At 39.0% G+C, this 19,008-nt stretch overlaps 3 protein-coding genes across 7 annotated transcripts in view; 1 reads left to right on the forward strand and 2 right to left on the reverse strand.

Annotated features, from left to right (window-relative positions):
* LOC139959605 (tectonin beta-propeller repeat-containing protein 1-like) overlaps positions 1-11,427 on the forward strand; it is a 35,848-nt gene extending 24,421 nt beyond the window's left edge. For 2 of the 5 annotated variants that reach the window (XM_071957336.1, XM_071957337.1), the window contains exons 18-25: positions 202-294; positions 1,501-1,563; positions 2,367-2,541; positions 3,672-3,807; positions 4,522-4,614; positions 6,580-6,686; positions 7,939-8,046; positions 8,344-11,427. In XM_071957336.1, coding sequence (XP_071813437.1) covers positions 202-294; positions 1,501-1,563; positions 2,367-2,541; positions 3,672-3,807; positions 4,522-4,614; positions 6,580-6,686; positions 7,939-8,046; positions 8,344-8,499 — 931 coding nt within the window. In that variant the 3' untranslated portion in view covers positions 8,500-11,427. The remainder of the gene's footprint in view (positions 1-201; positions 295-1,500; positions 1,564-2,366; positions 2,542-3,671; positions 3,808-4,521; positions 4,615-6,579; positions 6,687-7,938; positions 8,047-8,343) is intronic. The other 3 variants (XM_071957338.1, XM_071957339.1, XM_071957340.1) reach the window with 3 other exon arrangements.
* A 2,657-nt stretch (positions 11,428-14,084) lies between these two features.
* Positions 14,085-19,008, reverse strand: part of LOC139959755 (uncharacterized) — a 66,054-nt gene continuing 61,130 nt past the window's right edge. Inside the window, exon 4 of the transcript XR_011790217.1 lies at positions 14,085-15,935. The gene's annotated coding sequence lies outside the window, so the exon portion shown is untranslated. The remainder of the gene's footprint in view (positions 15,936-19,008) is intronic.
* Positions 16,335-19,008, reverse strand: part of LOC139959751 (uncharacterized) — a 5,530-nt gene continuing 2,856 nt past the window's right edge. Inside the window, exon 3 of the mRNA XM_071957585.1 lies at positions 16,335-18,444. Within this exon, the coding sequence (XP_071813686.1) occupies positions 16,915-18,444 (1,530 nt within the window). The 3' untranslated portion in view covers positions 16,335-16,914. The remainder of the gene's footprint in view (positions 18,445-19,008) is intronic.

Here is a 19,008-nt window from a genome sequence, read left to right on the forward strand (position 1 = left end):
TCAAATATGCATATCCAGCAATATTCAGTGGATAATACAAATTAGGATACAATTATTGTGATTTTCATGGCTGTGGCGCTTCAGCTATTGGTAAAAAGCTGACCGTTGAAACAGCTAGTTTCTCTCTTTTTGTGTTTACTATATATAAGTATAAACCTGAGCTTATCTTTTTAAGTTGTAATATTTTCTTTCATCATTGAGTGGCTCAAATACCACTGCCTTCATGGATTTGCCAATCCATGCTGTTCCCTGGAGGAACCCAATGAAGAGGAGAAGGGCTACCCCTAAAGAGAGGTGTGTGTGTGAGGGAGGGGTGTTGGTTGCACCAGTCATGGTACATTTTCATGGTGGAAGTTGTCTAAAAAAGAAAAAAGATTTTGGCAAATAATGGTGGATGGAATTACAAGGAATTGCTTTTATTTTTTTCCCCCAAGAGTCACAACTCACACAATATATATTTTTGATCCATGCATGTACAGGGCATGGCTTTTGTTTGAAAATGTTTTGCAAATAATCAACAATTTGTCTATATTATTCCACTATCCTCTCTTTTCGTCTATTTAAAGTAACTATTCAAGCAATAGTTTATCTTCATTCTCTTGAGCAATGATCATGCATCTCGAATCTTGCACCGACAACCTGTGCACCTTTTGTTTCCATATAGGCCAGTTCAAACTTAGCGTACATTGGGTATGGTTGTAGTGTGGTGCTTCAAGTAGCTAGGGCCTTTTCTGAGTGCAGTAGCATGAACCTTGCTTCATATTTTCTCATCCTTTCTGACACTGTTACCTATCACTGATGGCAAAAACTTGTAGGTGTTTCCATCATGATCTCTTTTGGGATTACACCTTATAAAGAGGTGAATATGCAGCTTGTAATGGCTCTTAAACAGCAAATTAGAGAAAGCTGTTGCCCAGCAACCAATTTAACAAACTAAAATTGTGCTGCTTTGAAGGAGTAATAAAGGAATTATGTCATCGTGATAGAGATAACACCCCCCTCCCCATCCCCCCCTCATCTCGCCTCCTTCTAACAGAAACAAAAGGTGTTTTCCTTCTTTTTGGGACATACAGAAGGTTGAAATGGACAATGGTAGTGTTAGGATTTACTCTCAAGTTCATTGCATTCAGTGAGGGACCTTCGCATCTGCTGACTGCATAATGAACTCACGTCATCAACAACGAAGACGTGTTCTTTTTATCTGCTTAAAGTTTTTATCTCCTTAAAGTTTCCATCAAGTGTCTCCTTTACTCTGCCATGTTTTCATTTTGCCCCGTCAAGTCTATTTGGAAACAAAGAACAGCTCTCTAGACCTCTGGAAGAAGTAGGCCCTCTCCCCCTTCCCCCTCCCCCTCCCCTCCTAATTTGTATGTTACATTCATGTGTTAGCACCCTTATAATTATTGCTTATATATGCTTTCGCTTTCTTACTCTCCTTGTGATATTAATTTGACAACCGTAGTAACGAGTAAATCTGTTAACGTCTTCTTTCATTTACAGTAGCAAAGGATTTCACAAGGAGAAGCGATGGAATGACTACGTCCGTAGAAGGCGATGGTTCAGGTAGACATTTATGTTAATAATGACACTAAAATCAGTGATTATGCTAATAATGACACTCATATATAAAATCAGTGATTCCAGTACAGTTTCAGATGACACAGTTATTGCTCAACTTATTATTGTTGGCATCCAGTTATTTTGCATTCAGACTCAAGTTTCAGTTGGAAGTTTGGTCGAGCTTCAGTTCAAACTCAATTTTCGTTACATTTCTCCGATGTTAAATGTAGTTAGGTTTTTACCTGATTCAGCCTACTGCTGTGTACTGTTATGAATATGAACGCCAGTTTTTGAAATGCAGTGGCAATGAGTATTACTGTCCTCTCTATGCGACTTTAACTGAGGTTATCATAAACCCAGTGAGGAAGAAGTATTAGTTTTGGTTTGAATATGAAATTCTAAAGACAGAACACTGTGTAATGACTGACTGCTGATCTATTGCAAAAGCCTGTTTAAGCAAGTGACATTCCCATCCTAGCAGGATCTTCTTCGGAGGCACACTGCAAAAAAAAATGAGAAGGAGAACAAGTGAACTAGACATAGAGAAAAGTCAATTGGAACATTGAACAACCAAGAATGAAAGAGTAGAATTTTGGCAGAACAGTTGCCAGGGAGATGAAAAGACTGCTTGAGATGAACTGTGAAGAGAAACCATAACAAAGATGGAGTTAGCCATGGAGCTGAAGGAGTGAATGGTTGAAAGAAAAAAAAACATAGCATTCCAAAATATATAAATTAGATGATTAGATAGATAACTAGTAAAACCTCTTCTATTTTGTTTTTATCATTTACTTTGATCCACAAAGGTCTTGTCAGCTGGTGACGACTGGGCCATGGAGGAGGGCCAAGGGACTTGACCTCATTGACGTGTCCCTTCAGGTCGATGCGGACATCTCACAAGATGGACCCATTGCTGTCTGGGCCCTAGGGACTAATGGTGATGTAATGACTAGGATAGGAGTCACCAGACACAATCCTAGGGTAAAGGCAGAACTTATTTTATCAGTTTCAAGAGAGCAGGGATGTGCCCACGCTGGGCGGCACTGTACGGCCCCGCCCAGCACTTAAAATTACAGCCCAGCACTGTCTTCAAAATCGTGAATCCCGCCCATCACTATTTTAATCTAAAATCCCGACAATATTCCTAACAATATCTTCAACATAAATTGAGCCTAGCCTATGCCAAAATCATACAGATTAATAATGCATCAGTTACGCATGCGAGAAACATTACTTACGGCTCTCAATCGGTCCCTTTTTAAATCTCTTTGAAACAAATAACTTTTACCAGGTTGAAATTGAGCCTAGCCTATGCCAAAATCATACAGATTAATAATGCATCAGTTACGCATGCGAGAAACATTACTTACGGCTCTCAATCGGTCCCTTTTTAAATCTCTTTGAAACAAATAACTTTTACCAGGTACGTAATATATTTCACTAAAAAAAATGTAAATTGTTAGCAAAACTAGTGTATGTGCTTAAAAAGCTACACAAGTGCCAGCATTTGGCATCTGAGCACCTTCAAAACTCGAAAAATGTCTCAAAGGGGAGGGGGACCCCCCTCCCTCTTAGACCCCTCCCCAGGACGGCGATCAGTTTACCTGGCACTCAGGAGATCCTGGGCACATCCCTGAGAGAGTCGTCATAAATGCCAGACCAGAGGTGAAAGTAAATCTCATAATATTAATCAAATCACAACATAAAATTTGATTGGGGTGACTTTTGTGGGATACTAGGCCATATTCGTTTGCAGCTGTAAGTTTTGAATCTTTAGTCCAGGTTGTAGTGACTTTGAATCTTCTGTAGGTGGGCCAAGATGAAGTGATGATGGAGGGTGGGGTGGGTGGAGTTGGGTGGGGTTGGGGTGATGAAGGCTGGTACTCTGGGAGTGTACATAGTACTAGGATATCAGTCAAGACATATTTCTTGCTTTATTTATTTGGTTTTTAATTTAAAGTGGTTGTTCTGAGCTGGGGGGATGGGAGGGAGGGGGCATTGGTGAAGGGGGGGGTATGGTAGGTCACAATATTGGAATCACTTCCATCCACCACTCATAACAATGCTCACTCTGTCTTTTACATTTGGTCACTTCAATTTTTTTCCTCCAGGGTTCATCTTGGTTTCACATTCCGACCGACCAGCCATTCCAGTCGATTTCAGTCGGCGGTAAATATCGTGTCTGGGGTATCGGTAAGGACGGATCGGCTTTCTTCAGGAACGGTGTTCACGTGGATAACGTGACAGGTGAGACAGCCTTCCCGACCAATGTTACATGATCTTTTGTGTTTGTGAGGTTCCTTCTTTTTACATTGTGGCATTTTGGGGGGGGGATGGGAAAAATGGGCGATTGAAAAAAAAAAGCGACTTTAAAATATAGCTTCACTTGGATTCATTTTTTTGCCTGGTTCAGGTATGTTGTGTAGTCCTTGCTAAGTCCCCTGTCTCTATAGATAATTTAATGACAAAACTTATTTCTGATAAAAGTAGGCTTTGTTTAAAAATGAAATGTTATTTGTAGCAGTTCTTCAAAACAGGCTGAGATTTGGGGAGTCCACCTAATGATACTGAATGGCTTCTTTGACCTTTGTGCCACACTAAGGATTGTTGTACACCATGCATGAAGTGTGAAATCTTACTGACAGGATTTACTTAAAAAGTTTTATCAGCGAAGTACACAACGCAAGAAATAAATTTCTGAAAGTTTACCAATTAAAGTATAGTATTTTTGTACCAATTATTTGGTTCAAACTTTTTTCTTCGGCTGCTTTTGCCAATATCTTTGGATTGCAAGAGTGGCCGTAAAACAGTAGGGAAAACAATTGCAATCCTTTTCCATTGTGGTGGACAAATGCCTCTTTCTTCCCCTCCCCTCCCCACCCGACCCCATCCCCCACTCCACAAGTTCACACTCAAATTAATATGCCTTATGGTAACTATTCTCTTTTAATTTACTCTCAGGGAACGGTTGGTTTCATGTCTCTGCTCCTGGAATAGCTCCTCTGAAGCAGATCTCGGTTGGAGCTACAGCCGTCTGGGCTGTTGATACCAGGAGTAAGTATTCTCGGTGATTGAAATACTGCGGGGATAAATCAATGTATTCGTTAGAATTAAGCAGATGTTGGTGCAAAAAAAAAAATTAATGAACTTTACAAAGAACCAAGCAAAAGAGAAATATATCAGCTTTTGGTTTTTTTTCAAAAAAGGAAATGAAACTTAAGAAACCTTCGGTAGTTTTGTGAAGTCCTTCACATTTAGTTTAATTCATTAAAAGTTGATATAATTCAAGTAAATTGACGTAATCTGTCCTCTCATGTCTAATATAACATTGCAAATGTATCATAGCTGAGGTCAAGGGTCATTCCAGCAATGCCAGAAGATCACCAAAGCTGTAGTTAAAAACAATACAAATCTTGTGAATTAATCCAAATATAATTGAATTAAATTCTAAAAACAGCAAAATGATACAACTTTAAATAACCCTAGCAGCCGGTAAACATAATCCTTAATATACTTATTACACCCCCATGAAAGGTCCTCCCCAGGGCAAGACCTAAATGGATCGGCCTATTGAAATAAAAAAAACAAGTAGAGGACAACACTCAGTCTCGACAAGTGCCCCAAAACCAACCACTGCCCAAGCACAGTGCATCCTGCCACCCCCCTCTCCCACATGCACAATAGATAGATATTTATTCAGCCACTGATCATAAAAAGTTTCAATGGAAATTGGGTAAAAACAAGAGCTCAAAAGTCAAAATGAGTACAAACTAAACACAGATTCAAAATATAGATGGATACCAGGATGAAAATGTTGCTAGACATTAAACACACAGTGTTAAAAATACTTCAGAAATCCTAAAATTGGTATAGCAGATAAATTAAGATTACGAAAGATTGCACAATAAATGGCAAGAAACAGCAAGCTAAGGATGTAACGTAACAATCAACGAGTATGTTGCGCGTTGTATATATGTCCTCACAGCTGAAGGATAGTAACTATCAATAAATCTCTTCCTAGAAGGCAAGAACGTGAAATAATTTTGTGCTGGATGGATAGCATCCTTCAGTACATTATAGACTTGTTTCAGGATGCGCTCTTGGTAAAGGGAGGGAAGGCAGGTTCCAATAATGCGCTCAGCGTTTCTTATTACAGATTGTAATTTTCTAAGATCTCTTTGACTCACGCGGCCAAACCAGACTAAAAATGTTAGTAGTTAAGATACTTTCTATAACTGCATGATAAAAAGTCCATCAAACATTTGCACTGACACCATGAGATTTAAGGGTTTCTATCAAATTAAAATACAGTCTCTGACAACCCTTCTTTAAGATTTCCTCAGTGTTAATGTTCCATGACAGGTTGTCCATTATGTTTGTACCCAACAACTTGAAAGCATTTACTTGTTCCACTGTAAATCCATTAATAACCAGAGGGTCCTTTGCATTTCAATAATCATCAGCCCAGATATTAGTCCAAATATAATATTAAAATTAAATAAAACTGTTAGCAAACTGCTTATCCACTAGAGAGCCTGTGTAAGAGAATGTGTAAAAGTAAGTTGGCCTGACGTTTCGATCCTAGCATGATCTTCTTCAAAGGCTAAAAAAAAAAAGGCATGAGAGCAATCGATACATGCGAGTTAAACCTAGCCTAGGCCCAATGTTATATACAGCTTAGCCTGTTGTGATTAGAGATTGTCAAAACAAGAATTATAAACAGATGCAAACCAGTTATAGTACTTTTCATCCCGTCTGGGAGAATTTTGACAACTCTAAAAGGAAAGAAGGATTATGTAATAGGCTAGGCCTTGATGGGACAGGATATACGTAAGAATTGATTGAAATATATTTCACGTAGTTTGTTATTGATATTAATTGATTTCGGTGCTGTTGTTGTTGTTTTTGAGTGACTGTGAAATGATCAGTTCTTTTGAATCAAATAATATCCATATTTCTCTGACAACACACGGGGATAGATCCGATAAGTTTCATTTGACGTTTCCGTATAATTTACAGAGAATTTGTGGTACAGACAGGACGTTACACCAAACTTTCCAGAAGGTACCAGGTGGATTCTTGTCAGTCCTAAGGTTAGGCGGGTATCCGTGGGACCGCAGGATCAGGTGAGTTTGCCCTTTTGTGTCTTTATCTGTTATACCCAATTAATTGTTGATAATAGCACACCATTTAAAAAAAAAAATTGATAATTTTTCTCCCATGATCCCAAGGGCGGCGGAACTGGGGGGGCACAGGGGGCACGTGCCCCCCCACTTTTCCTCAGGTTAAAAATGTGCCCTTTTTCTACATAAAAATTTCTAAATAAATAAAGAGTTTACAAAGCGAAACACACGTCGAATGAAATATTTCGGGAAGTTTTAAATGTTTACTACCACAGGCATAGGAGCCCAATTTGATTTGAGGGGGGGGGGGGCTGTAACGACTTGCCCGAAAAATATTAGCAAAATTTTTCGCGCGCGTAGCGCGCGTTCAACATGTTAATGTGCATATCATATAGGCATGCGTTGGTTATTACATCGCATGCCAATAACATACACTCATTTGCCGTGTTATAACCCTTCCAAATTGGTTAGAATTATTGGGAAAGTTGTTACAATAATAATGATCATAATAATATCAGTAAAACCATTGCAAAACACATAGAAAATTATTTTTCTTTCAGTATTTTGACATATTTCATTTGCTTTCATGCATGTATCAATCGCGTGTGCAGGGACTTGGACTTTATAATGATTTTCCAATTTCCCAATTTGCACATTAGATATTGCAGTGCTAGTATGCATTGTTTACTTGAGGGGGGGGGGGTGGCGTTGATGGAGTGATGTGTATACGCAAATAAGATAATACAATAAGAGTTATAAAGGGTACTAAATATCAGGCTGCATCAGTCCAATCGAATTTCTGCAAAGTGCCCTTCGACGTTGGTGTCCCCCCAGATTAAAAGTGCTTCCGCCGCCCTTGCATGATCCCCACAGGGTCTGGAAAATTGGGAAATAGGGAAATGGAAAACCCTTTTTATCTGGGTGTGGAAAATCCTTGAACAACAACATAGCTTGGAAAGTTAATGTTTTTGCAATCTTTGAGTTGACCATGTTTAGGGCTACTACAGATGGTAGCCTAACATTAGGTTCTCAGTAGTGTACATAGGCTATATAGTATATCATCAAATATGTTTTAGTATTGAGGAACATCTGGTACGTCAGCTGTGAATGGTTAAGGAAGGGTTGGGTGGGGGTATGGTAAAGTGTGTATCTTTTTTTTTTTGGGGGGTGGGGGAGATTCTTAACTCACTTGGTCCCCCCTCCTCCCCCATTTGTTCAAAATCCAAGGCACCTAATGCAATGTTTTCTGCCACAGGTTTGGATCTTGGCTTATTCAGTAGATGATGCTAAGGGAGTAATATGTAGGAGAGATGGCATAACAGAATCTGACCCTCAAGGGAAACACTGGAACGAAGGAGCTGGGGTATGTAGCAAATTTTTTCCTAATCTTTTTTTTCTCATTCATTGTTTTTTTCCGGCTGGTTTGAAGTTAGAGAACACTAGATATCAGGATAGGTGAGTCATCTGTGATTGACGACGATATTGTGTTAGGGAACTGGACAGAGGTTGGTATCGTTCAGATTAAATTGGAAAGCCACAACGTGATGGTTTTAAATGTCATCTCCTTTGCTCCATAAATGGTTGAGTTAAATGTTATCTAAGATTTTCAGGTTTTCTGAAGGACCAGTAGTGTGACATATTTCTATCTCTTCTTCTGTAGGGGGGAATACTTCATTTAACAGTTAGAGGCTGTAGGACTGTTCCATTGGATTCGGCAGGAATGAGCACAAAGAACACCCCTACGGAACCGAATGGAATATCCGACCAGCAGTGTGCAGATAGGTCAATTTTGAAAAAGGTAACAGTGGACGCTTAAAATCTCTCTCAGAGTGAATCTTAGTGTGATAGCATGGTTTGCAATAAATGGGCAGTTGCCAATATTAGAAACACAATGTATTACCTTCATTCGATGGCTTCATCCCCCAATTTTATGGGAAAGAAAAATTCAGAATCAATTTTCATGGCTCAGAGCTTAGGATAATCTGAAAATTTTTGAATTTGGTTCAAGTGGGTTAGCATATAACAGGTCAGGATGCAATTCTTGAATCAATCACTATTTTGAATTGAATTGAATTGATATCTTTCCATAATAAAATTAATTACTGTATTAGTTAATTTCGTTTCCAAAGATTTATTAAACCTTTGTCACACAGTCTGTGATCAGACAGATTTTTATTCAGTCTGGGATCTGCTTATTTGTGGTAGAATTATCGTAAATAATCTGATCAAATTTGACCGGACATGCCAGCTTGCACAATCAACAAGGGCCCAACCACCTTTTATAACTGAGGGCGGGGGGCAGGGGCGGGGGAGGGGGAGAGACTTGTATGTTAAGTCATCTAGGGAAGGGGTGTCCCCTCCCTTTGAAAAGTTTTGGTGCAGAGTTCTTTGATGCAAAAGTTTTGCTATTTTTTGCAACTTTTAAAACAACGTTGACGGATTTCAAATCGTTGGTTGTACTGCATATACACATTATATATTTTTGTACTGTACACTAGAATCTTTTGTAATATTCTGTCTGTCAGGGGAGGGGGAGAGAGTTTGGGCGAGCCTCCCTTGATTTTATTGTGCTGGCTAAAACCACCCCAGGAGTATATGTTATTGAGCCACCGGATGATCAATATGGTGTGGTTTGAAGATAACACTTTAAAGATCTAATAATAGTAACAGCTCTGTGAAGTCAATTTGACTTTATAATCTGGTTTGAATTATGAAGGCAAAGTCATCACAGTTGCTTCATCTGTATGATCTCTATCGATATCAACATCAGTTTTTGTGTCAAAGGTTAAACCCTGACTTGAAACTGTTTCTTTTGGCTCCGCAAATAGAACAGAACCAAGTCTAGCAGGCAAAACAGTTGGTTTTAAAATTTATCCTCTCTATTTTGAAAAAGTAACAATATTTTAGTCGTCAAAAATTGTCCCTGCAGACATCTTCTCTCGGTCTGTTGGTTTTTTAAATCGTCATGATTTCTGCAGTTTTGAAAAAGAACACAGACTCCCTTTAATATTTTCCCTTGACCCCAAATATCAGGCTGAAAGTGTCAAATGAAATGCTCGGAGTTGGCAGTATTTACTTTTTGTTTTCTAATATTCTCTCCCTCTCTTTCTCTCGTTTCCTTTCCTTTTCCTTTCTGAAATTCACTTTGAAAGTTGTTTTAAAACCCTCAGCTTCCTAAAGCAGACATTGCTTCGAGCCAATTTACATGCTTCCTAATACTTTGAGATTCTAGAATGAAGTTTTGTTTGTTGTTTAAAATATGTTCCAAACTATGATAACAAAGAAGGTTTAACTATAAACATGTAACTGTGGTTCATCACAGAGGGTGATATCAATGAACAAGAATGGGTAACAATTTTGCTCTCTTTTGTTCGTAACAGAGTGCTAAAAGGGGAACTGATGTTTTCCCCTTTGAAGATACATCATGACGAGAATGGAAACGGAATGGTGCATGATGCACTCTGGGGGATGGGGGAGGGAGGGAGGGGATGGGGGAGTTAGTAGGTGGGGGAGGGAGGGTGTGAAGGAGGTTGAGTGATGTTGGTCATGTTTAGAGAAGGGTTTTAGTTTTAATAGTGCAATATTTTTGAGCTTGTTTCCAGCAGAAACCAGCCTTCACCAATAAAAGCCTCAGTGAAACAAAACAGCCTTGCCTAGTCTTGTAGTGTTTGAGGTGCTTATGGTTCCCCCAAACTGTGGCTTAGGCATGCAATGAGTTGGTTCATTATTATCAGGAAACATGTATTTCTTCCTATGAGCTGACCATCCAAAAATCTCATAATAAAATAATAATAATAAAATAGTATTTATATAGCGCGTTCATCAGCAACGCTGCTGGAAGCGCTTTACAGGAATTGAAACAATTAATATACAGGAAACATTTAAAATACAGGAAACAATCAAAAGCAAATAGTAGAAAAATATCGCCTTAAAAGGTATATACCATAAAACTTATAAAAGGTTAGAAAAATACATTAAAGCTATGGAGAATGCAAATAAAATATTACCTAGCCAATCAGCATTAAGAAAACCTATTTAATGAAAAAATATATAAATAAATAAAGAAAACATATGAATATGCATAGCCAGAGGCAGGGATAGGAAGACACATTTTGAGGGCGGATGAGGAAGATTGTCCCTTATTTTCATCTTTCTCTCTCCGACCGACGGAAGCAGGACTTTTGCCCACATTCTGTGTAGGGTTGGTTATTCATCATTGGAGGTCCTGCCTGTAATTTCAAAGTGGAGAAGTTAGTGTTCATTCCCTGACATGACCTATGTAGGTGCATGAAATGTAAAACTCAATGACACATGCATTACAAAAGAGCCGTCAACCTTGACTAGCTTCAAGATACCCTAAAACACGATTTATTTTCTCATTCAACACAGTTTGAGGTAAATTGTTCTTTCATTTTGGTAAACATTGAATAAAAAAATTTGAGTATTTTGACTAAAAAGTCATATTCATATTTACGTGAAAATTCATGTTTGGGTTTTATCTTTCATTTTGGTTTTGTTATCCTTTAGTTGATGGTGCTACCATGTGGTTTCATAAATAAATGGTCTATTTTATACTGATATAGGGGTTACTTATGAACTCATAATTATAATGAATGTTTTAACAGTTTTGAGGTAGCATCAACTCATTTAATATCATGCACCGCCTTAAAATGCAATATTTGTTGTTATCGTTGTTTTGTTTGTTTTTTAAAATATAGAAATGAAATATATTTTGAAAGTATAAGTCACTACTTTTTGCTGTTGTCTATATTTGACTATTTTGTGAAGTTTCTGGCGTGGGTTGACTTTCTTTACCAACTACGTGAAGCACATTCCTGGACATATCATTTTACTGAAACACATTAAGCCTGAACTTGACTGGTAAATGACCATTCCATCTACACTATCAGATTTGAAGGACATGGAGACAACACAATAATGAAAGGAAAGGATAGAAAAGATTTCAGAGAAACCTTTGCCAACACAACATTAGCCAAAAGTCCCATTTGAAGTTAGCAACGTAACCTTTGCAATCATGTTGGCGTATGTGTGTGTGCCTTTGTGACGCCCCAGCTTTTAAACACAATATCTGAAGAAGGGAAGGTCGGGCCAATTCATATTTGGAATGTAGAAATACAACCTTGAATACAAGAAGCCTAATGTTTTTGTGGAGGTCAAAGGTTATTTTGGGGTCTCCAGGGGTCAAATTGTGAAAACCTTGTAAACATGATATCTCAAGTTTGTAAGCTTGGGCAGATCTCATATTGTATATGTATACGAACCACATTGAGTACAAGAAGCCTATAGTTTTTTTAAGAGTTCGAAGGGCATTTTGGATCACCAGGGATCAAATTGTGAAAACCTTGTAAATATGATATATCAAGAAGGGAAGCTTGGGGAGACCTCATATTTGGTGTGTAGAATTACCACATTTAGTACAAGAAGCCTATTGTTTTTTGTGGGGTTGAAGGTCATCAGAGGTCAAGTTGTGAAAACCTTGAAAACATGATATTGTAAGAAGAGAACCTTGGACAGATCTTATATTTGGTTTGTAGATGTAACGTCAAATTTAAAGAGCTTTATATTTGGTGTAGATCAAAGGACATTTGAAGACAACAACGCCAAACATTTACTTCACTCCCCTCTTACCTTTCTCTCAGACTAACGCACCTTCCTAAACATAATATCGCAAGGGAAGCTTGGACAAATTCCATATTTGGTATGTTATTGTACCACATCGAGTAAAAGAAGCCTAATGTGGGCGGAGGTCATCGGTCGTTTGAGCTCACAAGGGCCGGGTCAAATTGTGAAAACCATATTTTACACACTGAATATTCCAGCAAGGACAGATGCCATATTTAGTATATTGATGTATCACATTTAGTACAAGAAGCCTTTTGTTGAGGTCAATGGTCATTTCAGGACAGCCTATGTCATTTTGAATTTATTGTTTGTCACATCACACTGCGTTTCACTGTATTACTAAGATCAAGTACTTGTACACCTTCACTATTACATCAGATTCATGAAGAAAACTGCTCATGTTACATCATAAAAACCACAGTAATTTTTTTAATTCTAGTTAAGCTTGCAATTTTGCAGTATGCTGATACTCCCCATTTCTCGTTCTGTAAGGAATCGTAATGAGAGAACCTTCAGATAAAACGAATGATTCAGGAAATATGATGTCACTTTTCAACATTTCTTTAAACAATTAACCATTAAAAAGCTTGGAGCTTGATTCATCATGGTCTTTGTCTTGTCTCTCACATGTCCCATTATCATAGTAAAGTAGTAGAATGATTAATCTTTAATCATGGTATTAAGCAACTCCTTAAAAATCAACAGATTTAATTTTCCCACAAAGACGTTCATAATGATGTCGTGTAGGAGACACCGTAGATACGTATCGCGGAGTTTCTTCCATAACAGACGCACATGGAGAGCAAAATGGTACTACTTTGGACCTAATGTTATACTCGCTAATTGACCTTGAACAGAGCGGCCTACCGTGAAAATGTACGAGAAATTGATTCATTAATATCTCAGCGAGTGGATTTCAACTGATACAGAAATACGACTCAGAAGTAGTTGGAAAGTGTCATTATTACAATCATTTCAAAAGGTAAGTCCAGAAAGCAGATATTAGACATGATGAAAATAGGATTTTGGCCTAAATAACGATGTCACTACGGATGCCTGTAACGACATTTATACAACGTGTGTCTAAGCATTTCGATAGGAAAATCGAAATATGCTATAAGTTAAGAGACGCGGCAGTATTAATAAAAAAAGAAAAAATATCGTCGCGTGCTGCGCGTTTCACGAAAACATTTGAGGCATTGGGATGGGGAGAATACATGTGTAGGGGTTTGAAGAGGGGTTACATGACGGTATAAGGGGAACGTCTTTCTAAGAACTTTACAAAGAAAGAAAAAGAAAATACCTTTTAAGTCATAATATAATTAATGCCTGCTTCGGTTGCTTTTTCTTTTCGACGATTCAAAATGTAATTCTTTAATATACATGGGGGTGGGGAGGGGTGGGAATAGGTGGGGAAAACTCGATGGAACGAATTGGGTGTGCGTCTTAAAGGAATTGTGATAATATGTTATCGTAAGCGTTAAACATGTACAAATAAAATCAGTACTGTGCGAGAACCATACTTCTGTTGCGGGGTGACGGGGGGGGGGGGGTGGGGGATGCTCACAGGTGAGGAAGTTTTCTTCGGGAGCCTGAAGGAAATGTGGGAGATCCTACATTTCGGGGAGGGCGAGGGGGTGGGGCGTTAAGGGGAGGGGAAGTTTTCTTTGGGAGCCTTACGGACGTGCGGGAGTTCCAACTCTTGTTCGAGAAGGCAGAGGGCCGGGGGGGGGGGGAGGCGAAGGATGAGAGGTGAAGAAGATTTTCTTGGGCACCTGAGGGACGTGCGAGAGACTTTGCTTTTCTTTAAACAACGTGTGTTTAGATGCGGGATACTTCTTTATTTTAACAATTGATCGAATTGATCGTTAGGAGACTTGGAGCTTAATTCATCATACTCTTTGTCCTGCCTCTCATATGTCCCATTATCATAGGAAAGTAGTAGAAAGGTAAATCTTTTTTCATGTCATTAAACAATTATAAATATTATAAATCGACCAAAAAGATCTCATTTCCCCACTGAGACGTTGTTTATAATGATGTCGTGTAGGAGACACCGTAGATACGTATCGCGGAGTTTCTTCCGTAACAGACGCACATGGAGAGCAAAATGGTACTACTTTGGACCTAATGTTATACTCGTTAATTGACTATGAACAGAGGGGCCTACCATGAAAATGTACGAGAAATTGATTCATTAATATCTCAGCGAGTGGATTTCAACCGATACAGAAAAACGATACAGAAGTAGTTGGATTGTGTCATTATTACAATCATTACAAAAGATAAGTCCGGAAAGCAGAATTTAGACATGATGAAAATAGGAGTTTGGCCTAAATAACGATGTCACTACGGATGCCGTTAATGACATTATACAACGTGTGTCTAAGCTCTTTCGTAAGAAGAATGAAATATTCGATAAGTTAGGAGCCACAGTATTACTTAAAAAGAACAAATATCATCGCGTGCTGCGTTTCACGAGAACATTCCATGCATTAGGATGGAAGTGTTACTCTGTAAGGGGGTTGAAGAGGGGGTTAAATGACGGTGTTACCAGGGGAACGTCATTCTAAGACTGATTAAAAAAAAAAAATTCCTAAGTCATATTGTAATTAATGCCTGCTCCAGCTGCTTTTTCTGTGACGATAATCGAAAGGTATTTCTCTAACAGACATGGGTGGGGGGGGGGTAGGGATGGGGTGGAAGTTGGGGGGTGTCAAACCCGATGGAACGATTTGGGTGTGCGTCTTTAAGGAATTGTGACAACATTGTTATCGCGAGCGTTAAACATGTTCAGATAATATGAATGACAATGGTTTTTGACAGGGTTGTGGGAGGGGGAAAACTAAGTAATTTTGAGAGCAAAAAATGAGGATCAGTGTATACAGAGTGGGGGGGGGGGGTGAACGGTTTGGGTGTGAATCTCTAAGGAGTTGAGATTACATGCTATCTCGAGCGTTCAACATCTTTCGACAAATTGAATTCAAATATGATCAAAGAAATAAAAAAAAACACCTTCTGAGTCATAATGTAAATAATCCCTGCTCTTGCTGCATTTTCTTTTCGACGATGTGACGATAATGATAAAGTATTTCTGGGATGGACAAAGGAGGGCGGGGGGGGGGGTGGGGGCGGGGCAAACCAGATGGAACGATTTTGGCGTGCGTCAGTTTAAGAAACTGTGATGATATTGTTATCGTAAGCGTTGAACATATTCAGATTAAATGAGTACCGGATGAAAAACCTATTTCTGCGGTGGGGGAGACGGGGAGGGGGTGATTTAGAGGTGAGGAAGTTCATGCGGGAGATCCTACATTTAAGGGGGGAGGTGAGCGTGATGGGGCGTTGAAGGGAGAAGAATTTTTTTTTTTTTTGGGGGGGAGCCTTATATGACGTATCATATTAGTGCATCGAGCAGCATATTGATAGGTCGGTCTCGGACAGTTTTGTCAGAAAAGATATAGTGCATTTCAGCTTTTACATAGACCTATGCTCTTACCATTGACTAACTACTTGCTACTTGCCATTGGTGTTGCTAAACAACAGATGGTCAGTATATATAGCCAACTTTTTTTGCATACGTTTATATCAGCGTATCCCTCATTAACGCTGATTGAAACCTGAAAAAACTGATCATTCTCTTTAATTTCGTGTGGTATAGATGTTTTCATATCATCCTTTCCCATTTTGTACATTTTGGATTTCTTAACGTAAAATGTTTTTCTTTTTATGATCATTCTTAAGAATTATAACCTTTGAACCCCTCAGAATAATCCATGCACTTGTTATCACACGTTACGCAGTGGAAAATGGATATCTTAACAAACCTTCTCCCTTTCCTCTCCTTCTCTTTGCCAATATGGAAAATGGGGCAACTTCTTAGTACTCAGTTTTTATTCTGTAGGCCTTCCACTCGAGAACCCCCCCCCCCCCCCCGGATCACCTTCCCCGTTAGTCCACGCGCTGTAATTGTAAAATTGTTGAAAATGATTAGAGATGGAGGTGGGATTTAGAAGTGACGTCAAAATATTTCACATTTTTTCTTAAACACAGAGATAAAAGGGATATTCTGGTAGTTAAAGTTGCTCAATAAAAATGATGGAAATTTCCTGCATTTATAGGTCAAAACTACACCCTCATAGAATTTTGATTTTGTTGTTGTTGAAAACAGGGCCTCTTGCAAGGATTACTGTTAACATGCTAAAAAAAAAACGTCACAAAAACGCACAATCTCGATTGCATACGCTTACTATTTTGTCGGCAAAACAGAGGACGCAGCGTTGCCCGAATGTCTGCGCGTTACTTATCCTGCATTGGTTGGGTAATGGTGATGTGATATAGGCTATCATTAAAGTAATTATGCTTTATAATTAGATCATCATAATAAGAATAAACACTTTCACCTGTTTCAAATACTTGAATATACGTCACTCAAGTCGGGTTGTGACCGTTGATGGTTAAAGCTATGTGTTAACTGTTCCTTATCCATTCAAGAAGTATAGAATTATGTCCAGCTGTTTTATCCAAACATACCAGCACCCCTTAACCCTCTCACCACTCTCGTCCATGTCCAATTCTATAGTCAGATTTACCAAAGTTCGCCATTAGTCCACCATTCGCCATTAGTCGAAAGTCCACTTGAAGCGGCTCGCTCCTGCAACTTGTCAACTTGATGAAATTTCAACGCTACATTCCAATCCATACTTTTCACGTCTACTTTTTCAAATGCATAACATACGGCGTTAGTAATGCGTATGCTACAATCTTCACTGATTGGAAGCGGAAAGATTGAGAACTTGACACCTGTTTCAGTATGGGTACCGATGTGTGCGATGACTCTTCGTTTGGTTCCTGTCTGACTTTCGATTCTGATAACTAATATCAATTTAAAGGTCTTTAAAAGTGTGTGATAGTAGTTTACAGTAACAAACTCAAACTTTCCCGAAGGAATTTCCAATCGGCACTCTTCTCCACGTCGTGTAACATTGTGTTCGCCTGCCGTTACTTGGTAAACGGGAATGTTACGCTTCTCGAAGTGTACGTGCCTTCTAACGTACGTACTATCCTCAGCCACCTGCTCGCCGTTCTTGATTTTGAAGCGGAGTTCATGAAATTCCCTTTGCTCAAACTCCATACTTTGCCCCTCGTACAAGTTGTCATCCTCATCGTAATATTGGTATTGATTATGTTCCACGATGTAAGGCACGGGGATTTCCAAATACAGACGTGTCCTCTCCACGTTGATTGGTACCTCGTCAAAATTCTGTTCGTTGAACAGCGCGCGTGTCCACAACGCAGATTCAAGTCTTCCAGGGAACGCGCTTCTCATCTCATCCATGTATTCCCCGGAGTACAACTCTCTTAGTTCTGATGCTTTCATTTGTGTGAGACGCAGTAGAGCCAAAAGACGATGAAGTTCTCGGGTCTTACCTGCCTGCTTCAAAGCATCCATCTTTGGCTTCAGTTTTTGGAAGATGGCGTACTCACTATCAGCAACGACGTTAGAACTTCGGAGGACGTCACAGAGGAAATCGACATCGAAGGAAGAGACCACCTCTGCATCTTCGAAGAAAAGTTCACTCTGGATTCTGAGCATAGTAGTCTGGACGACTGTCTTTGTATATTTGCAGTTTGCCGCTTGATCCAAAAATGTGAGGAGGTAGGGCCTAATAGGTAGTACTGCAACTTGTTTGTATATAAACTGCGTACAAACTACCAACAACGGAGCCACATCGTACTTAGTAGCTAAAATAATATGATGCCAAACCGTCTGAAGGCTAAGATCTATGGACTCCGTGTACATGTAACGAATAAAGTCTGCCATGTAAGATAGAGATTCGCCATCTTCTTGCAGTATAATTTCAAGTTTTGTCCCATCTTCGGCCTTGGACCAGTCCCACTTTCTACGTTCACTGAGAATATGCTGCTTAAACGTATTACTCCAACTGGCAACGATTACTTGATGAGCGTATATCTTTCTGTGTCCTTTGGGGCTGATAACGAGATCGGTAAATCTATTCATTGGCATGTTGAACAGAGGGGCTACTTTGACTGAGACTGCGCTGTGCGTTCGTTTTGCGTCATCATCTTCGTGATGAGACGGGCGTGTTGACCACCCCTGGAAAGATAACAAGCCATAATATGAAACTGGACGTTAGTAATGAAATAATTAAAACAAATTCTCTTGCGTGGTAATGCGCATCTTCAATTTGTCAATGGAATCCATGTTTTAAAGAGACAAGTTGAACATAATCCAAGATGTTTGACTGAATACACCAAAAATATATCACAGGAAACATTACGATGCCTCTCGAGAAACCCACATTTTCAATTTTTTTTTCCATCTATGTTGAAGTTTTGTGAATTCCCTTCAAATCATGATTATTTCTCTAAAAGTTTCGTAAAAAAACAATTTCATGCATGGAATCATGCATTCTCGAGATGGTTAACATTTCATTTAGTTTCACTAACACAGAACAACAGGTTCATCGACATAACTATAGTAGGGATAAATGTGGTGGCAACGTTAACATCTGCCAAATGACCTTTGACCCCTACCAAATTGTGCTGACGTCATAAACAAATCATAGAAATAATGTACCACGTCTACAAATTGCTTTAGAGTTACGGTTCTTGAGATATTTCATTTGACTTTTGGAGATATGTGTAAATAAATGTTTTC

This window comes from Apostichopus japonicus, chromosome 19 (assembly GCF_037975245.1).
Source record: "Apostichopus japonicus isolate 1M-3 chromosome 19, ASM3797524v1, whole genome shotgun sequence".
Classification (NCBI taxonomy): Eukaryota; Metazoa; Echinodermata; class Holothuroidea; order Aspidochirotida; family Stichopodidae; genus Apostichopus; species Apostichopus japonicus.